This window comes from Globicephala melas, chromosome 2 (genome assembly GCF_963455315.2).
Source record: "Globicephala melas chromosome 2, mGloMel1.2, whole genome shotgun sequence".
NCBI classification, from domain to species: Eukaryota; Metazoa; Chordata; class Mammalia; order Artiodactyla; family Delphinidae; genus Globicephala; species Globicephala melas.
The window spans coordinates 128268826-128290617 of record NC_083315.2 but is presented as its reverse complement, the minus strand read 5'-3'; the positions used below and the strand labels follow the sequence as shown (position 1 = coordinate 128290617).

Here is a 21792-nt window from a genome sequence, read left to right as displayed (position 1 = left end):
AAGATATGAACAGCTGGTAACTGACAGCATTTAAGAATTTGGAATAGTTCCCCTAACCACTATCCTTTATTAGCAGGAGCCTTCAGGCTGATGAATGCCTTAAGCCTTCACAGTAACCCAACTACAAAATATTATTATTCCCACTTTTTCCATTGTAGTAACTCAGGCAGAGGTCACTTTCTCAAGGTCACGTTTAGAAAGGGACAGAGCCAGAATCTGAACCCTTCCAAAGTCTGTGCTCTTACTGCCTCCCCACAGTGCTTGCACCAGGCCTGTGGCATGCACACTTTTAAAGAGATTCAGTGCCTGACTGCGTATGTAATAATGCAAATATAAGTGAAAAACATCCATAGGACCAAGAGATATAATTTTAAGATTCTGCCCTTTAGCTGAAAGGACAGAGTGGATGAGGCACTGTGTTGGCAAGGAGGAGAAAGGGCTTCAGTGTTCAAAGAAAGTGTTGTGGGGAAAGGCAGTGTGTCTCTGTAATTTATAGGAGGGATGGAAGGACTTGCCCAGTCTGCCAGGAGCAGGAATTTTGTACCAAGTACAGTGGTAATGGCTGCAAGTAACGGTAAACTCCAGTACAGGGATTAAACTCGGAGGTAATTTCCCCCCCCACCATAACAAGAAGTTTGGTGGTAGGAGACTTCAAGTGCCGGTTCAGATGCTCAAAGATGCCATTGGAACCCAGGCAACTTTCTCCTTTCACCGTCCTCCCTTACCACGTTGGCCTTCTCTTCTTGAGAGTCACAAGGCATCTGCCATAAAGTCAGCAGCCAAAGGGAAAAGGTTGCACCAGCCACAATGGTCCCATGTTAGCGGAAAAGCAGAATCTTTCTCAGACCCCTCCAGCCCCCATCCAACTTCCACTTAGGTCTCGTCAATCAGCAACAGAGATTGGGAGCCCGTGTGGAGGATGTTTCAGAACCACTATTATTTAGGCTCAGGAAACCGGTAATGAATTCAGTGCATCCTCCCAGAGACCAAGTGCCACCCGCCAGCAGCAAGTACTTACCTGGACACCTGGGCCCCCTCAGCAGAACTGCATCCGCATGTGGACGGGGTGGTGTGGAAAGTCAGAAGAGAGTGCACCTTGCTTTAGGAGGCTAGTGTGGAGAGGAGCTGGGGCCACAGGGCTGTACTTGAGAGAAGGACGAAGACGCTGATGAGGAAGAACATCATCCTGCCCTCTGTATCTGTCGTTACATTTAAGTGACCCCAGAGCATGGCACAGGCTCTCACCCTTTCTTCCCTCATCCTGTTCTTAACTGTCTTCATTCTTTCCACCCTAATCCCAGATCAGTAGCACATGGAGCTAAATAATATTGATAAGTATCAGATCATCTGACTCACTGTTTTTTTTTTAATTAAATAAATTATTGCTGAATTAAGTAATTAATGAGATGAGGAACTTCCAGGCAGATATCAGCTGGGAAGGGCCTTTGACTGCGATGGCCAGAAGTTTTCACCTTGTCAGAGGAGACAGCCCTCAGGGGCCTCTGGAAGGAGTCGGGATGCCGTTATTACCAGCATCCTCAAGTACAGATGTTGGCTCAGTGGCCCAGCTCAGACAAGAGGAATCTGAGGAGGGCGAGGTCTCCTGGGTCTTGGATGAAAACCACCCTGTGCGGCCTTGTGGCTGCCTCCTATGATGAGAGCTCCATGGTTTCCTTCTTCGTCTCTGCAGAGCCAGCTTTCCCAGGCGCTGAACGGGCTGTCGGACAGGGCCAAGGAAGCCAAGGAGTTCCTGGTGCAGCTGCGCAACATGGTCCAGCAGATCCAGGTATTGGCAGCACCAGAGGCGGAAAGCACGCCCCGCGGGTTAAAATGTAACTGTGGGGCGGGCAGGGAGGGGTTGTCTGTCTCTTTTATTTTCTGTTCTGTGGGAAATTTCCTATGTATTTTTTTCCTGATCTTTCTCTTCTAATACATACGAACACACATACAGGCCGACTTCAAATATACCCCTTCTCAAGGTGGTTACGTTTCCCCAACAGGCCAAAGACACAACCCCGTTTTCCAACTGGTTCCCATCTTCCACACTGAGCTCCTAATTCTCTGCTGCTGTGCAAAGAAAGATACATATTTCTTTGTGAATGCAGTCATTATTGTTAAGTTTTTTTAATTCTATAGGTTCCCAAAGCACCTTGCAATCATTATATCTTATCTAACGGTAGCAAACAGATCACATTTTCTTTTTTTCGTCCTTCTTTCCTTCCTTGCTATCCCATAATAATGCTTCTCCTCTACTTAGATACTTAAATGTTTTTCAACCGTGATCCCCTGGCAACTAGAATTTGCACAGTGACCAACGGATCAGCTGACATTTGAGAGCTTGTGAGCTCTCTACTATAGCTGAAGGGGAGAAGCCAGAAATTGCATGAGATGCTAGAATAATGACCTTCTTCACTGTTTACTGTTCTTATGTTTTGAGGTTTGCCTCACAGAAATAACCTTAGCTCTGGCCTCCAATAGATTGGCGTTCTGAGTTAATATTTAACCTGTGTCAAGGCAGAAATGGCTTTTTAAATGTAAGCCTGGCTTCCAGAGCATCTCACACTGATTTCTTTGCCTTTAGCTGGCGTGCAGGCCCATGTGAAAACTTTTGATTCCCTAACAACCTAACAGTTGTACACTTCCTCCTGTTTTCCGAAGTAGTAGAGTTGATCCTTTCTTTGCTTTTGCTGGCATAAAGTGTGCAGCCCCAGGCTTGCCTCTGCACCTCACCTCTTCATCAGAGCAAAGCTTTCTTTCTGCTTTAAATCAGAGCCTGTATGAAGACAGCTCCCCATTCCCTACCAATACTACCCTGCTTGGGACATAGAGAGCTCTTCAATGATGTTTTTTCCAGGAGAGTTGTGTGAGAGCTCGAAAGCAATTGCCACAAAAACCAAAACCTAACATTTGTAGAAGCCATTGCTGAAGCAATTACAAATGCACACCTTATACAGGCGTGTATAAGACCTTGCATTTGAGACAGTGGCTTAATACCTGTCCACAGATCCTTATATTAAGAGACACAGTTCTTGATGACTTTGGGAATAAATTAAAATTTGATAGGCTAAGCTGTTCCTTCCTTTCCAGCCCCCCAAATTTTACTCCATTTACTCAGTTGACTGCTATTTTTTCAATACTATTACTGTATATGTGACGAGTATTCAGCTTTCATTTGCTGTAAATTACAATTGTTTTCCAGATTATGGTTTGAGAATCAAAATTACATATGTAACTATTGAAAGGGTTACCTTTAATTTAGGGAGAGAATTGCTTAAAAGAAATGTCTGTAGCATGTGCAGATTTAAATCACGTAAAAAATTTTAGATCCAACGTTCAATTTAAACGTCATGGGAAAGCTATAATCCATTTCGAACATGCTTACTGTTCCCCACAAGCTGGTTGGTTCACATCTGGTTTTTACAGCAGGCTGATGCCTGTTACGTATACCAGTTATTCTTCACTGCCTACATGCACTCATGACTTGCTTTTTTAATGAGAGGAGCAAGTGCTTTTGCCCATGATTATTCTGTTGTCATTGGATTATTGTTCAATATCGAAGACGATTGCCATCCGCTTTCTTCTTTGTCCCCCTGGATTCGATGATTCTTTCTCCCTCATGCCTCAACAATACCCCATTCCCCCAGCAACCAGCCTTTCTGAATGCCACCTTCCACCATGCACAGCTGGGCGCGTGCCAGCCCTCAAAAGGATTCATGTTCAACTCTACAAACTAAAACTTTATTTTACTTGATATAAGTCAAACTGTGGAGATGATTTCCTTCTGATAAGAATAAATGTATGAAGTAACATTTATTCCTTTGAATCTAAATTTAACGTGAAACACTACCACTGTGGAACAAAATTTATTCCGTTATTTATAAAAAGCAAATGTGCACTGTGGACGGGGCTCCTCTTCCTTCCCTTCAGCAGGGATTTCCACCCCACAAGTGGACAGGGGTTCTGCTGTCTCTGGCAGCCCCAGGTGCCCAGGCGCCTCGCGGCTGACAGCTGTGCTCTGTCACGCAGGAGAACAGTGTGGAGTTCGAGGCCTGCCTGGTAGCTCAGTGTGACGCCCTCATTGACGCCCTCAACAGGAGGAAAGCCCAGCTGCTCGCCCGTGTCAACAAGGAGCACGAGCACAAGCTAAAGGTGAGCGCTGTGCACCGGGGGAAGCAGAAGGCCCGCAAGCCCGGCTCCCAGGCTGGGACAGGCAGATGTACGCCCGCCCACAGCCTTGGATGGCCAGTAGCCTGGCCAGGGAGAAGCAGGCACGTCCCTTCATTCACCACTCACTCCCTCCTTGACATCACCGATACTCACTGAGTGATTTCTCTGGACCAGGAATTGCTCTGGGTACAGACATAATAAATAAATAAAAATCCCTGCCCTCCTGGGGCTTATGTTCTACCAGAAGGGATAAACGGGAAGCAAGATAAGTAAGTAAAATACGCAGTATGTTAGTAAAAAGTGCTAAGAAAAAATAAGGAAAAAGGGATGGGGAATACGAAGGATGGGGGTTGAAATTTTAGACAGAGTGGCCAGAACAACCATGCAGAGGCAAATGTATTTTTGAATTGGGAAATGGAATCTGTACTTTCCAGAAAACAAACAAGATTTGTCTTAACTTCTGAAGCAAACTATGCAACTGAACAGCTGTACAGACTTTGGTCATCACACAGTAGAAGCAATTGATTGCAAGTCTAGGGCCCTATTGGCAGGAGGACTGATCTTCCTGGAGACATCTGATACCCCATCTATTGCCCCCTTGGAGCAGGGCAACAACACGTGAGAGCAGGCTGGATAGACATAGATGGGCAGCGGCCAGCCGAAGGAAGCAAGAAGTAGACCATCCGGAGAGGGCCACATACGTGGCCAATAGCCTCAGGGTGGCTACCAGTGGGTAGTGGGTGGGCAGTGTGCCATGTTGGCCTGGCATTGGGGTGGAGGGAGAAGTGAGGTCTGACCATTGGTTCTCTGTTGGGGTCAGGCAGTCAGCATCAGGGAGCTTCAGTATTGGGCAAGAGTGAGTGGACACAGCCTCGGGGGAGCTGGGGACTGGTGAGCAGCCCAGGAAGTGGCAGATATCCCCAGCAGGCTTGGAACAGGCTTTAGTCCCTGAAGAACAAAAGGAGATCCCATTTCTAAAAGAGTGGGATTCCAGTAGGAGAGCCAAGGGAGAGTTTCAAAATGAAGAACTAAGACAACAGAGCTTACAAGATTTGGGGCCAAAGCTTGGTGGCAGGGAAGCTTCAGACAGGGCCAGTGCCCAGTTCATGGTTACTAGAAACAAGGCAAGAAACTAGTTGCTAACTGGGGCACAAGACCTCAGCAAGACCTGCAGCAAGACGGCAGTGCTGAGCCCTGAGCAGCGGAGTCACCGTCCTTAATCTGTGCCCAGCACACAGCGGCACCCAGGGCCCAGGGGACTCTGCTGTGAGCATGGGGAGCTGGGCAGCATGAAAAGAGAAACATTTCCCCAGGGAAGCTTAACAGATCTCTCCAAAGTTGAAGGACACCCCAACTCTATCTTCTTCCTTAAGGTTCCCTCCTCTGCTACCCACCTGCAGCTCCTCAAAACGCACTTAGATCCACATACCCACTTCTTCCTTCCCCAAAGCCAGGGCAGAGATGTGGCCGGAATATAAACCTTTCTCCCCTGCCTTTGCGACTTACCCACCTGACACTCTGAAGGTGCCTGTGACATGGAGGCTGAGCTGCGACAACAGGGTCCAAGCCAGAAAGGGCCTGTGAGGGCTGTTCCCTACAATAAAGTTGGCCGGCCTGACCTCACCGGAGCTGTGTCAGGGCCACGTCCCTTTGAGTGTTCCCGTTGTGACACAGAAGAGCAATTGCATCAAGGAGAGGCACAGCAGATTCTTTGTTAAAGAAAATTGCATGTCTCGAAGTTGGAATCTGAACCAGGAGTTAGGAAAGAAGAGTGCCCAGGGATTGAATGTTCCGAGAGCCCCAGTCTGTTGGCTTGGACAGCAAACCAAGGCTGGGGATCTTACCGCTTCTTCCAGAGAGGCCATTGCTGTTTTGGGGTGGTGGGCCTAACTGGAAGACCCTCTCAGTTTCCTCTTAGAATGAATACAAGCCCCTGAGGGGCACCACACCAACCCCAGCCCTGTGGAGCCTTCGCACTGAGCTGCAGGTGATCAAGAGAGCCCTGGGTTTTCCTCGGGAGACACCCACACTGACCCGTGTCATGCATGACTCACAAAGTGCTCACTCAGGGCGAGTTTTACTTAGACGACTTTCTCTAGCTCATCAGTTTCCAGGCTCCTGTCCCTTAGTGTCTGTGATCAAGTTTTTTGCTTTTGACTTTTGTAAAGGGCCACTGGACTGTGTGTGTGTTTCATGGTAACATATGTAGTCATTGCTAAAATGTGCGGGAGACAAGTGTGGGTGTATTAAAGATGCTGTTTTTTTACCCAGAAAGTTCTCTGAAGGTTGTACTATGTGGATGCTAATCTTATACATTTAGCCGCAACAACCTGGGAAATGGGTTTAAATCCATAAGCATCCTCATCCAAGGTAAGTTAGGCCTAAGTGAAAAATTCTTCTGGAGTCACCTTTTTTTTTTTTTTTTTTTTTTGCGGTACGCGGGCCTCTCACTGTTGTGGCCTCTCCCGTTGCGGAGCACAGTCTCCGGACACGCAGGCTCAGCGGCCGTGGCTCACAGGCCCAGCGGCATGTGGGATCTTCCCAAACCGGGGCACGAACCCATGTCCCCTGCATCGGCAGGCAGACTCTGAACCACTGCGCCACCAGGGAAGCCCTGGAGTCACCATTTTTTATCTGCATTAAAATCTAGAAGTGCTGTGAAATGTGATTCTGTAGTTACCCAGGAGCAACACAGAATGAGCATCCTTGGTGACCAAGCCCTGGCTTTCATAACAGCAATAGCTGACGTTCGGGGATACCTTCTTTGAGGCAGCACTATACAAACTGTGTTACAGGGATCAGCTCCTCTATTCCTCACAACAATTCTGCAAGGTCATTATTACTATTATCCACATTCTAGAGATGAGGAAACCATGGCACCATGACATTAAGAACTGGTCCAAGGATCCAGAATTCCAGTCCTGGCAACCTGGCTTCAGAACCCAGAATGTGGACCGTGGCCCCCTACGGCCTCTGGCTGTTAGTACAATGCAGAGAGAAGGCATACGGGGATTGACCTAATCCGTTCACCAGTCAGCCAGCACCTACCTAATGCACACCTGCTAGGAGCAGAGTGCTGGGCACAGGGGCCGGGGGAGGGGGACACAAAGGTGACTCAGGATTCTGGGGTTTACAGTCCTGTGGATGAGATCAGTCACACCCACAGATGACTCCAGCACAGGTAGAAAGTGAGTTTCCAGGAGAAGGTGGCCATGTCGTTAGAGTTGTGAGGAGGGCAAAGTTACTTCCAGCTAAAAGGGTCACAGAGTGCCTCATGGAAAAGCTGGCACTGGAGGAGCCCAAAGTCTGGGAGGCGCGTGTTGATGGCGACTTGCATTCTTGCCTGCAGGGATGGGCCAAGCTGTGCGAGAAGAAGAGGGTGGTCAGCACAGTGCACCCTGGTCTTGGTGAATCCAGTTAGTCATGAGGACCGATGGGTGCTTTCTGCTTCCATCTCCTGCTCTAACGCTACTAAAAGCATTACCACCATAGCCCTTCCTTTTATCACCCTTCGGAAACCCAGAACTTTTATTGTTATGGTGGAACTTAAAATGTCATTTGAACCACATAGAGTAATAGAGTATCTAAAATAAAACCACAGCTGTCTTCGGGCAATGAGCTGGACAGCTGGGATTTTCCCTCTAATAGTGGACCAGCCGTTTTTAATATGTAGCCATAAAATTTTAACTTTTTCCTTAACGGACGTCTCTTTTGTGAAACATTGCGGACACTTTCCTGGCATCTTTAAACAGAAACTGGGAACAGTTTGTGTTAAGTCACAGGGTGACGACAGTGGCATCTCTGGGTTTTCTATATGGGAGAGATGTAAGGGCAGCAATCTGGACAGATAGGGGATCAAGGATTGAGAAAACATCATTTATCCATATCAAAAAATGCAGAGCCCCCTGTCTCCCTCTCCTTAGTGCTGCCTCTGCAGGACGGGACTGTGTGGAAATCAGTTATAGGCTGTGCTGTGGGGACGGGTGGGGATGGCACAGGAATAGCCGAAATGCATCTCGGGGACCCCACGTCCAGCGTCAGTTCATTGGTGCTGGTGATCTGACTGGCCAAGCACACTGATGCACTCGGGGACCACTGAGCAGAGGCAGCCGCCTGCCCTCATTACACCCGGGGTGGAGTTCCCTGCCCCAGATCCCAAAGGGCTACTGAAACGAGAGACAGGTGGCTGGCTGTGGCCCACGGCAGCAAAGCTGTTCTGTCTTCTGTCTCGAGTGATTTGTTTCTCTGCTGTTTTCAGCTGATTGTATGTCGCTGCTTCTGAAAACAGCCAGCAAGGTCGACACCGCGACTGCTGATGTCAGCCTCCGAATGTCTCCCTCCCTCTGTTTTTCTCCTCCTGCCTCTTCCCTTTCTTGTCACTTCTGTTGCTCCTCAGATTTGTGAGAAAAGACTGGCCTTTTATAGACATTGCTTGCCAAGCACAGTACTTCTTTCTGTCTTTGTTGGCTAGCCCATCACTCACGGTCTGGCAGGGGTAATCTTATGGTCTTCCGCTTCCCTTTGGCAGAGTTCTCTTGGGGGCCTGCTTTTTGCTGACAAAGAGGAGAGTTGTATGTGTGTGTTTTTCTGGGAACTTTCTCTTCTTGAGCCATGCAAAAGACTAGGGGAGCTGGAAAGCAAGTGTGCATAAAGGCAGTCTTTATAATCTACTCATGCCCCTCTCTGAAAGCACTGATTGCTTGAGCAGATTGAACAGTTCTGGTTCTGAGGCAAGATGGAGCTGAGGGATGAGAAGCCCAGATTCTGGGTCATAGAGAACGGGGCGTGAGGACAGACTTTATCACTTACTAGGTCTCTAACCATGGACAAGCCTACAGCTCCATTTCTTTCACCTGTGCGTAAAATAAGGCTAGACGTAGTCGACACCTCACAGGGCATTGTAAAGCACTTAGCACAGTACTCAAGATATTAGCTTTATGGTTGCTGTCATTGGAAGACTGGAAATATGGTCTCACTCAGCACACTGAGGAAGTGCTCCTAGGGACTCATTTTCCATAATACCAGAGTTCATATTGTAAAATTAGCCTATGTGCTGGTGTGATTGTCTCTGAACCTAGGAAATTCTTTAGCGGCTTGAGTATAATTGATCATCGCATAAAATAGTGCACCAAATTTGGTGAGCTATTTTTAAAAGCTGAAAAAAAGGCTTTGAGGCATATGCAGATGTGACCATATTTTAGGAACACTGTCTGAAATATAAATTATAGTTAATGCTGTCCTGTGGTTTGAAAACACACTGGGAGCCAAATGTCTGTTTTCAGGGTGTGGTAAACTAATCAAATGTCAGAAAGCTACTGGAGGGAAAAAGTGCTTTTGAGCTTTCAAAAACTATTACTAACTCACATTTGGTGCTACTTGGGCAATATTCCCACTATCAGCAGAGTCAGCTGCGTCCCCAGTTTTCTTGTACGAACTGTGTATTTTGTCAGTATCCTTCCCAGGTCTTCCTTAGCTGAGTAAGGCTTTAAAATATCTTCATTGCCTGTGATCCTCAGAGGGAATTTGTGACAACACTTAAAATGTGCCATTAATGAGATCTATGCTTTTTTTCAGGAACTTTACAAATGTCATTTTTCTTTTGGTAAGCCCAAAGAAATATCTGAGAATTATTTTCATGTATGTAACATTCAGAATTTGAAATAATTCCACAATCATCTTAAATGTGTTCTCTCCCCAATATTTTAGAATGAATTCATGTGTTGAATAGTACACAACTATGATGATAGGTGATAAGTGACAGGTGTCTTCTTGGTTTCTTGGTTCCCTTGCAACTCTAGAGCCTCTGAAAGAAAAAAAATAATTATAACTATTCAAATATATTCTGAGAAAATCTAATCTTTAATTTCCATGTGTGGTTGGTAAATTAACATACCAATGACATTACTCAGTGAGAATGCTGAGGGAGAATCATAAAGCTTACTGTTTTCCAGAGCTTTCACGTTTACAGAGGGCTTCCATGTCCCCACTGTAGTTATCTATGGAATGCTTGATTTTGAATCCAAGTGTACCATTGGGCTTTGTTAGATTCATTATCACGATTGGCACTGTTATCTTTGTTATTATTTACCATGTATTGCCTGTATGTCCCCATTATGCTAGCAAAAACATTAGTTATAGGGCCATATCATTAAGAGTAGAAATTTACACTAGGGATGTTACTGGCTTACTTAAGCCATTTTGCCAATGCTTCATAACAGGCAAGTAGTCCTTTGATTCAGGTTGAGAGAGAAAGAGAGAGAGAGAGAATGGAAGAAAAGGAAGAAGGTAGTCAGGAAGGAAGGAGGGAAGGAAAGACGACCAAGCTCACAAAGAATTTAAAAATAATTAGATAGGATTTGACTGTTACAGTCATTTCTAGAAAGTAAAGCAAAAACTAGAATGAAAAAGTCAATAACCCACTCAATTCCCATAAAACTACTGGCAAGGAGTTCCATTAGTTCATTACAGTGAAGACATGTGGAAAAATTAGGCACACTGGAACACCTGAAACCTTTGCCCTCAGCAGAAGTCTTTTGGGGGTCAACTTTCATAATTTAACCACAGTTATTATTGATTACAAGCCTATCATTAATGGGGAATTCATTCGGCAAATTCTGTGGTCCTCTGCTTCCCACCGTGTAGGAGCAGAAGTCACAGAGGGCGTGTAAGGAATAGAGTGCCCAAGGTGCCCGTGGAATCGTCAGGATGCCAGAACACACAGTTGGAACTCACCAAGCTTAGAGGACATACCTTTAAACACCCTCAACCCACCCTGGCAATGCCAATGAAGCATAGTCACAGAACTCGTTTAATGCCCTTTGCCTAAACCCATATATGAGTGACACTCTTAGCTCCAGAAGACACTTAAAGCACACTTTGAAGATGATGGACTAATCCACCGTGTCTCACATCTTACAAAACACCATACTGGATGCATCACTTTCATTGCGGAGCAGCATAAATTGTAAATGTTCTCCTGTGGGGGTGGGACCACACCAGGATGCTTCTCTCTCTCCAAATACCTTGTATTTCTTCCTTCATTAACTTCTCTGTACAAGGATACAGTATTCTATACACTAAGAGCACGCTTTGGATATTCCACTCAATGTTTATTGATGAGGTTATTGGCATTCACACTTCTGAGATAGAAAGTTCACAGTTTTACTGTTAAAATCTCAAGGCTTCCTCAAAACAGGTATGTGTTTTATTTATTTAATAGGCCTAAATGATCCTTTTATTTAATTAATTACTTTATTTATTTTTGCGGTACGCGGGCCTCTCACTGTTGTGGCCTCTCCCGCTGCGGAGCACAGGCTCCGGACGCGCAGGCCCAGCGACCATGGCTCACGGGCCCAGCCGCTCCGCAGCATGTGGCATCTTCCCGGACCGGGGCATGAACCCGTGTCCCCTGCATCGGCAGGCGGACTCCCAACCACTGCGCCACCAGGGCAGCCCAATGATCCTTTTATTGATTAAAAACTCAAAACCTCAGACTTGTCTTTGAAATAATTAGTTGCCAATGTGGTTCAATTGATAACACTAGTACAGAGGATGGTATCTAGAGAATGGGGGAGATAGCTGCCGTATTTCCATAAACCATGTGGGAGAATGGTGGCATGTGAGACATCAAAAATGTTCTTCCTTAATTTAAATGCCTCTAAGTTTCAATGAATGTAATAATATAGGAGATAATATTCTACTCTAGGAGAAAATCAAGAGAATTATTTATTTTACTAGATGAATCTAATGGTCAAAGTACTTCACCTGTAACTCACCAATGAGTTAATTCCAAGTATCACTTGGGCATCTTGCTTCAGGACATTATGGGACACATAGAAAAAACTATCCCCACTGACCAAAGGGACCTGTGAAGAATAAATTCTTCAAGACTGTATCTTGAAAGTACTTGTATCTTAGAGAAAAAAAAAAGAATTGCATTATACTTAGAGGAAATTGTTTTAAATGGTGATGGAAATGTATAGATTCTATTTAAGAAAGAATATCTTGAAATATGAGAGAGAGAATGTTAGTATTTACTTAGACTAAAAATTCATTAGTCTTATCCCTCCAGACCCCATGATGAGAGAAAATACTATGAGAAAAAGTATTTATTAAAAAGAAGATTTAAAGAACAATTTTTAAAGAGCCACATGTAAGAGGGAGAGGTGAATGGAGGTGGAGGAAAGGTGTCAAGGTCAATATTGGATAAAATAATGAAATTCCCCTTAATTAACCTCAGTTCTTGCTGCTCTTTGTATCACCTGAGCTGAGTGGCGAGAGATTGGCCTGTTCAAGATGTGGCGGGAAAATGTAGTTGTGGATAGGCAGAATGAAATTTCACATTTGTACTGTATAAGCTCTCGTGGGTTACTCTCTGACACTAAAAAAGTCTAAGCATTCAAAGGGGCACAGCAGTCTGTTCTCAAATTCTCCTTTTCCGAAAAGGTACAGTGTCATATCCTGACCCAAGAAATGACCTTTATAAATTTGCCACTCAACAAAATAAAGTTCTTCAAGTGATCAGTAGGATTTGCCATCCAGAAGAGATGGTGACTGCTTATAAAATTGTGGAAGCCTTCTCTGAAACTGTGGACCACAGATTAATTGTCCCCTGAGAGCTGGTTTAGGCTTTAATGCACATGAAAACGGGAAGATTGTTTCCAAGTTCCTATTTGTGTCACTCCCGCAACTTGTACATTTCCTTCTTAAGAAAAGAAAATCCGACTTCCCTGGTGGCACAGTCATTAAGAATCCGGCTGCCAATGCAGGGGACACAGGTTCAATCCCTGGTCTGGGAAGATCCCACATGCCACGGAGCAACTAAGCCCGTGTGCCCCAACTGCTGAGCCTGCGCTCTAGAACCTGTGAGCCACAACTACTGAGCCCACGTGCCGCAACTACTGAAGCCCACGGGCCTAGAGCCTCTGCTCCGCAGCAAGAGAAACCACCACAAGGAGAAGCCCCTGCACTGCAACAAAGAGTAGCCCCCACTCGCCACAACTAGAGATAGCCTGCATGCAGCAACGAAGACCCAACGCAGTCAAAAAAAATTAAAAATAAAAAAAACTACTTAAATCCAGCCAGCTGCAAACATGGTGCCAAGGGTTTCTCCAGAGCATCAGAGCCACTGCACAGAAATGTGGAACTCAAAGAAAAAGTGATATGGCCTGGCTTCCTAAGAATTGTTTTTCATAAAAAAATATAATGTAGAAATAAATAATAATAATGTGGTAGAAATAACACAGAGTAAAGAAGGTAGCAAGTAAGAAAGCTGATAAAGACACTCAGAGAGGGACTTCCCTGGCGGTCCAGTGTTTAAGACTTCACCTTCCAATGCAGGGGGTAGGGGTTTGATCCCTGATCTGGGAGCTAAGATCCCAAATGCCTTGTGGCCAAAAAAACCAAAACATAAAACAGAAGCAATATTGTAACAAATTCAATAAAGACTTTTAAAAATGGTCCACATCAAAAAGATCTTTAAAAAAAAAAAAAAGGGGTCTTCCCTGGTGGCACAGTGGTTGAGAGTCCGCCTGCCGATGCAGGGGACGCGGGTTCGTGCCCCGGTCTGGGAAGATTCCACATGCCGCGGAGTGGCTGAGCCCGTGAGTCATGGCCGCTGAGCCTGCGCGTCCAGAGCCTGTGCTCCGCAACGGGAGAGGCCACAACAGTGAGAGTCCCGCGTACCGCAAAAAAAAAACAAAAAACAAAAAACAAAAAAACAAGACACTCAGAGAAAAAAATATTTATACTCTTAAAAGATTTAATTATCTGGCTGATTTCCATAAGATGGGAAATCTTGCTAGATTAATTAATTGAGAAACTAAAAGTTAATTATGAGGGACTTCCGTGGTGACGCAGTGGTTAAAAATCCGCCTCTCAACGCAGGAGACATGGGTTCGAGCCCTGGTCTGGGAAGATCCCACATGCCGCAGAGCAGCTAAGCCCGTGCGCCACAACTACTGAGCCCACGTGCCACAACTACTGAAGCCCGTGCACCTAGAGCCTGTGCTCCACAAGAGAAGCCACTGCAAGGAGAAGCCCACGCACTGCAACGAAGAGTAGCCCCCACTCGCCACACCTAGAGAAAGCCCGTGCTCATCAACGAAGACCCAACGCAGCCAAAAATAAATAAATAAATATATAAATAAATAAAATTCTTTCAATCTTATTAAAAAAATGTTAGTTATGAAACACCCAAAAATGCTGCTTCTGGGAACCCCACTGTTTAATTTTTAACAGTGATTTTTATCACAGGCTACTGTGATCATTGCGAAATCGTTCATTAAAATGCTTTAAAAATGGACCAGCATCCATTGTGGCAACAGTGGGAGTTGAGAGCCAAGAATTTAGGGATGTTGAGTCCTTCCAAGAAGCGTGAACCATGGACTACAGGAGCCAATGGCAAACAGCCTTGAAACTCACAGACTCTTGGCAGTGCAACAGTGAAGCTTCTTAAGAGTAGTCAGAGCCCCCAACACTCCCACAGCTCCTGTTGCACCAAAAAACCTTGCTTGAGAAGGAAACTTATAGAGGCAGACATAGAATTTTATGGGGCCTGAGTAATGTATTTATTTCAGCACATTGAGGTCATAAAATTATCATTGAGCTGAATGTTCTGGAAAATAAACACAATTCCGTCTTTTTTGCCTCAAAAGCAGATTTACTTTGGGTTACAGCGCTCAGATCCAGTCTGTGCTTGTTGTTTGGACTTTCAGTACCAGTCAGTTCTGCATAGTCTGGAGCAGATGCCATTTGGATAGTGAATGGTGACTGCTGAGGTTTCTGCTACCTAGCAGCATTGATGCACAGGCGGCTGAAATGTAAAAACATTTTCTGGGAACAATTTAGTCAAGCCTCCTATAGCAGAGAGGAGTAGCGTATTAGCTGTATGTAGGTCACCTGTGTTGCATTTTTAAGGGTTTAACCTGTGGGTGTTTTTTTTCCCCTAAGAAGCAGAAACTTAACCTTTCTTTACTTTCCGATTTTAAAGTAAAATAATAAAATATAGTAACTTGCATTCCTTGAGCCCAGACCAACAGACGGTGGTGGTAGTTTGACAGAAACATACTAGATGTCAGAAGAAAATAAATCAAACAGTGAATTTAAAATTTGATCTCTCCACCCCCGCCAGTCAAAATCACAAAACAATCCCCACATCGAAGTTGGTTTCTTTCACCAATTCCGATAAAGAGATTTTAAAGCCTACATTTTATTTTTTATTTTAATTATATTAAAAGTTTAAAAGCAATAACAAATCAGCTGTCAAAATATTAGGAGACTCCAAATAGTCAAAACAATCTTGCAAAAGAAGGGCAAAATTGGAGTTCTCACACTTCCTAATTACAAAATGTACTGCAAAGCTATGAAGTATAATACTGGCATAAAGACAGACAAAAGACCACTATTGAATAGAGCCCAGAAATAAACTCTCACACATATGGTCAAATGATTTTTGACAAGGGTTCCAAGACCATTCAATGGGAAAAAGGAAGTTTTGTAACAAATGATGCTGGGGAAACTGGCTATCCTCATGCAAAAGAATGAAGTTGGGCAGGTATAAAAATTAACCCAAGGTAGATCAAAGATTGAAATGTAAGAATTGAAACTATAAAACTCATAGATGAAAACATAGGGCAAATGCTTCATGACACTGGATTTGGCAATGATTTCTTGGATATGACACCAAAGGCACAGGCAACAAAAGAAAAAGTAGACAAATCGGACTTCATGAAAATTTATAAACTTTGTGCATCAAAAGATAGCAAGAAAACCAAACAATCCAATTTAAAAATGGGCAAAGGACTTGAATAGACCTTTCGCCAAAGAAGATACACAATAAGCACATGAAAAGATGCTCAAGGGCTTCCCTGGTGGCGCAGTGGTTGAGTGTCCGCCTGCCGATGCAGGGGACACGGGTTCTTTCCCTGGTCCGGGAAGATCCCGCATGCCGGGGAGCGGCTGGGCCCATGAGCCATGGCCACTGAGCCTGCGCGTCCGGAGCCTGTGCTCCGCAACAGGAGAGGCCACAACAAAGGCCCGCATACTGCAAAAAAAAAAAAAAAAAAAGTTAAAATAGTAAGTTTTATGTATATTTTATGAAAATAAAAAAATCAGAAAGGAAGATCAACAATAATGAATGGATGAACTGTCAAAAAATTAGGAAGAACTTTGTGTCAAAAAATAGGTTAAATTATGATAAGCCACGCAATCAGATATTTACGTAACCAGTAACATTTATTGATGACGGCAACACGGGAAATGCCTATGATATGGTGTTAAGTGGGAGGAGATAAAATTGTCACATACTATAATTGCAGCTATAACTAAATCTAGCTCGGAAAGAAAACTGAAAGGAAATATCAAAATGCTTAACAATTTGCATTGGAGTGGTGAGGTGATTTGCTTTTTTTTTTTTTTTTTTACCTATTTTCCTACTGTTTTTGAAAGAGGGTGTCATAATCTTTCATGGAAAATAAATTTATAATGAAAACTGAAAAGAAGGAACAAGGAAAAGTTTTAAAATCATTGTTATTAAAACCCCTTTTAGTTATTACCCATAAAATCCAGAACGGTGGTTATTTTTGAGGCTTTTGCCAAGTAGTATAAATATAGAGGATGAGTAATTGAGGTTCCTAGAAAACCCTTGTTCAACTCTATGCTTCAAAAACTGCTTCAGGATTTGGGTCACTGAGCAGAGGACACAGAAGATGAACGTTTCTAAAGAAGGAAACTTTTCAAGGACTGCCATGCCCTTGACACTGGGCAAAGACAACCTCCTGGAGAGAAAAACTGCATGTTCAGAGAGATGCCTCTCTAGGTTAAGGTAGACTCATCTCTCGGCAAATTGCCTTTGAAACTGCTTTCCAAAGTGAAGCAGTGAGTGTTGCTAAGTGGATTATAGCTTGATTCTGTATCCATCTTTCTCTGGCATACTTGCTGTCATTAGCTCATTGTCTTTCAGCAAGTTCTACCTCTAGCCCTACTCTACCACCCACCCAGGGAAAAGAGAATTGGAACAAGAGAGGATCTGGGTTCAGATGATGTCTGCTCTTTAGGAGGGACGGGTAGAGGGCTTCTGTCCCAGAACAGAAGCTGCAGCTGCACCTCAGGTTACTCAGCTCCTTGACAGGCTCTCCACGATCTCCCACTTAGAGCAGCTCCCGGAAGAGGGGAGTGAGGGGGACCTGTGGAAGATGTCCCTTGAGGCACCAAGGTAACCCACTTCCCAGAGGTCCAACATCTGCGTGCCTTTCTGATGGGTCCAGTTGTTATAAGCCCCTCCCCATAAGAGCCATTATCTAATCAGTCTTCCAGAGCCATTGTCCACAGCAGACATTGCCACGCCACAAATACTCTCATAAATTTAGTTCCATTCCATGATGCTCTTGGATTCTGGTTGAAAGAAGCTTTCCAAAGTCCCAGTTTGCTTTCTTTTCTACCCTCTGCCATTTTGGACCATTCTGTTGTCTCATCAATCCTAGGTGGTTCGAGATCAGATCTCTCACTGCACAGTGAAGTTGCGCCAGACCACGGGTCTCATGGAGTACTGCCTGGAGGTGATTAAGGAAAATGATCCTAGTGGCTTTTTGCAGGTAAGTGTCAACTAGCTTCTGCTTCAGATTCTCAATGCCCCACGAAACTGAGTCTACGACGCCAAGGCCAGACTCCCAACGGCCCTGGCTGGGCATGGGCCCCTGCACATCAGAACCCACCTTTGTGTGGCCGTGCGGACATGGGTGCCTGCGGAACTTCACTGGCTTCTCAGAAGTCTCTGCCACCACGTGCTACAAGATTGAGAAGTGCATGGGCTTTTAAATTTGTTTTTGTTTATGTTTGATCATGAAAACATAATTCCCTCTAAGTTCCTCCAAAACAGAGTTATTGCCTTGCTTAAGAATTGGGTCCCTTTACTAATATCCTGGACAGTTTTGTCAGCTAGAGATGTAATTATACAAGGTTTCTACCTTTTTTGACACCTTCTGGCCAGTAAGTCAGTGATTTCCCAAATAAATTGAAGTTTTTTCATTCCTTGGATGTCTCATGATTTCTTCAGAGTTGTTTTAGTGACATGTTATGATGTCAACTAAATTTTACTTAACTTTTGATCCCAGTGATTAAGGGACCTTTTATTAAGGAACGTGTAGATTCCTTCCAACTGACATTCTACCAAACTGGCCAAGAACAACAGAGGGGACCTAAATATAAGAAACAGAATAGTTCTCTACCAAAGAATAAAGTCATACATGAAGATGATGTGCTTAAAGTGTAGGAAATTCTATATTACAGGTTAGCATATGCAGCCTCTCTGAACTATTTAATAAAACTAATTTCTAAGTCTTGACAGGATACCCAGAGCTCATATCAGAAACTTAGGGCCATTGGTTCTAGTAGATTTAACTAATTGCTAACATATCATTATTTAATGTTGTTGGCTTTTAGTTGATAAGTCATAAACAGCATGATCATGTATCCAGATCATATATTAGAGCAATTAACAGCAGCTAATTTTATAGAGTGCCTCCCTCTGACTCCCAAAAGTGTTCAGATTTTCATGATAAATCACGGGTCACCCTCGTCATAAAAGGCTCCTTGCTGCCTGCACAGAGACAGGAAGGGTGTGAGTCCCAAGGCACTCGGTGGGCTGCTCTGGGAGAGCCGAAGAGCTCTGTGTCCATTGTGGGGATGTATTTCTTAGGCTGTGGTCTTTGTTGTGATAGATTTCTGACGCCCTCATAAGGAGAGTGCACCTGACTGAGGATCAGTGGGGGAAAGGCACTCTCACTCCCAGGATGACCACGGACTTCGACTTGAGTCTGGACAACAGCCCTCTGCTGCAGTCTATCCACCAGCTCGACTTTGTGCAGATGAAAAGTGAGTGCCTGTGCCACCCCCCTGCCCAGTCATAGCAGTACCCCAAGTGGATCCTGGTGCTGGAAGCAGGATAAAGGCGGCTTGCCAGATTGCAGCAAACAAAAGGTAGCCTCCAGGTTTATAAATCAGCTGAGAGGTGGGAAAGTCCACACACACACACACACACACACACACACACACACACACACACACACACACACACCTCCCTCTGGTTAATGTTACAAAAATCTGGAGTGGCTCCTGTCTTATCATGTAATAGAAATGTACCCTTTTAGCTGGGTGACCTGCCTCTCAGAAAGTCAGATAAATCCAGATCAACTCAATGCTTGCGTCTTTGAGAATCTTAGAGATTTCACGTGCTCAGCATTAGAGAATAGCTGACATAAAAAGAGGAAGAAAGAGAGAGAGCTGTACATAAAATCTTGTTACAGATAGTAACCCAGATATATTGATATAAATCAAGGGAGTTAGAATTGAGACTGCTTCCACAGGAGTAGAGATAGTGGCATACAATTGAGTGTAGATTAGCGGGAATTTGAGAGGATCAGTCAGCCTGCCTATAGTGGTCAGGAAAATGAGACCCTGGACACAGAAGGAAAATGAAAATATGAAATAAATTTTAACTTTTTAAACATTTTGGTCCATGCAATTAGGGGATATGGCAAGATCTGTTTGAGATTTGGGGTGGCTGAGGGGAAGTACAAGTACTTAAAATTATCTTAAGGAAAATAACTCTTTGAAAAAAAGCTAAAAACTCAAACCAAACATGCAATGATATTTTTATGGCAGTGTAAGTAATAGCCCATTTGAAAAATATTTCTGATTTTTTAAAACTTCTTATTGTGAAATAATTATACATTCACAGGAAGTTGCAGCAATATTAAGGAGAGGTCCCCTGTACCCTTCAGCCAGTTTCCATCAGTGGTTACATCTAGCGTTTAACTATCACGTAATATCAAAACCAGGAAATTGACATTGGTACAGTGTGTGTGTGTAGTTCTGTGCCATCAGGTCACATGTATAACCGCCTCTGCAATCGAGATACAGAACTCTTCCATCACCACAAAGATTTCCCTCCTGCTGCCTCTTTTAGTTACACCCACACGCCTCCCCTCCCCCATCCCCAATCCCTGGCAACCACTATCTGTCCTCTATCCCTCTAACTTTGTCATTTTCGGATCTTTTTTTAAAACTGAAGAAATTGATTTGCTCTTTGCTTCTCCCAATTTAAGCATCCGTGTAATAAATAACTTAGAATTCAGTGCTTTAACATTTTTGTTTCTTAAGAAAAATCTGCATGCGTCCTTTTATTAGACAGAGAGAGCCATATAACCCAGCGAGTGTTAGGGCTGCAGACTACATCATGCAGTTACACTTATCCCTGTCCCTGGCACATGTACTTCCCTCATTTTTTTAATGGATTTTGACCCTCTTTTATTTTCAGTTTTCTCATCTTTTTGTTTCATATGTATTGCTTTGGGATAATGCCTTAATTTTCGAAGTAAGTAGTGTATAGATTATAAATAAAAATGCTTCGTTGTAGTAACAAAAATAGTTAGCATTTACTGACTGCCTACCAAACCAGACACACTCATAATTGCTTTCCATGGATTAACTCATTTTATTCGCACAATCCTAGTAGACAGCTGAGGAAACTGAGGCACAGGAAGACTGGGTTACTTGCCTGAGCTCACCCAGCTAGCGAGTGGCAGGGCCGGGATTCAAACGCGGTGAGCATGTTTCCAGAACCCACACCTACAACTTCTGGTTTGTGCTGTAAAGTTAATGCCTTACTAAGTGGCTTCTTCAAGGAATAACTGAAGTCTTCTCTTAAACTTAAGAAATTTAACTTTTTGTTGCAGCAGTGCTTTCAAGCTTTAAAATTTTTTTTTCTTTAACACCTACACAGTAGCCTGTGATGTGTCACCATCCAAGTAGTATAGACAGCCTGAGGTAAAGCCCCCTTGATCAGCCTCTCTCTTTGCCCAGTTCCCTCAAGGAGGTAGAATCATTGAAAGGTTATGTCATAAGTAGCTCAGAGGAGAAAATGTGTCCCAAAAGGGCAATGTAAGGGCTTTTGGTGGAAGAGAAAAAAAAAAAAAGAGCCAATCCAATTAGCCTTGGTGATGGGGCAGGAGGAGGGGCTGGTAGAGGATAGAAGCCTCAGGGCTTTCAGATGGTTTAATCAGCTGGAGAGCCCTCTCCTCCCCCATCCGTCCTGAGTCATGTCCATCTGCCATGGTGGACTCCAGGCCAGCTGGCACGATGGTAACTATTGTACTGGAGTGAACTGGCCCTTCATCTGATGTGGGAACTGCAGGTTCACGTGTCGTGCATCACAGACCACATTCCTAAAGCATTCTCACTTGGCCATTTAGGGCTGCACACAGGAGTTAAGTGTGGACACGACTGTACACACAGGAGAGAATGTCACACACGCTAAAGGCCAAAACGCAGAGAGCTCTCACAGCAAAAATTCACCTGGAACACAAAATTATCCAGAACAGTTATTTATGAATTTAATATAGCAGGTCATTTGGTATGAGAGTGGATTATTCCATTTTCCTTTTCAACACTTCATGTTAATTTAATTTACTTCTGTTAAGTATCCCTCTGCAGAGTTCATTTATAAGCTTTGCTTTGTGCTCATTAAGTTTAATTAATTCAGTGAGAGCCCAGTCCTCTTTAGAATCTGAATAATTTTTATCTGTCATGCTTTCAATGGAAAGAAAAAGCCAAAAGGTATGACACAGT

General features: G+C 44.0%; 1 protein-coding gene across 5 annotated transcripts in view; it reads left to right on the top strand.

The window, feature by feature from the left end:
* Window positions 1–21792, top strand: part of TRIM9 (tripartite motif containing 9) — a 111084-nt gene that overhangs the window by 60085 nt on the left and 29207 nt on the right. For all 5 annotated transcript variants that reach the window (XM_030854957.2, XM_060294812.1, XM_060294810.1 and 2 more), the window contains exons 2-5: window positions 1691–1786; window positions 4027–4149; window positions 17649–17759; window positions 18885–19038. In XM_030854957.2, coding sequence (XP_030710817.1) covers window positions 1691–1786; window positions 4027–4149; window positions 17649–17759; window positions 18885–19038 — 484 coding nt within the window. The remainder of the gene's footprint in view (window positions 1–1690; window positions 1787–4026; window positions 4150–17648; window positions 17760–18884; window positions 19039–21792) is intronic.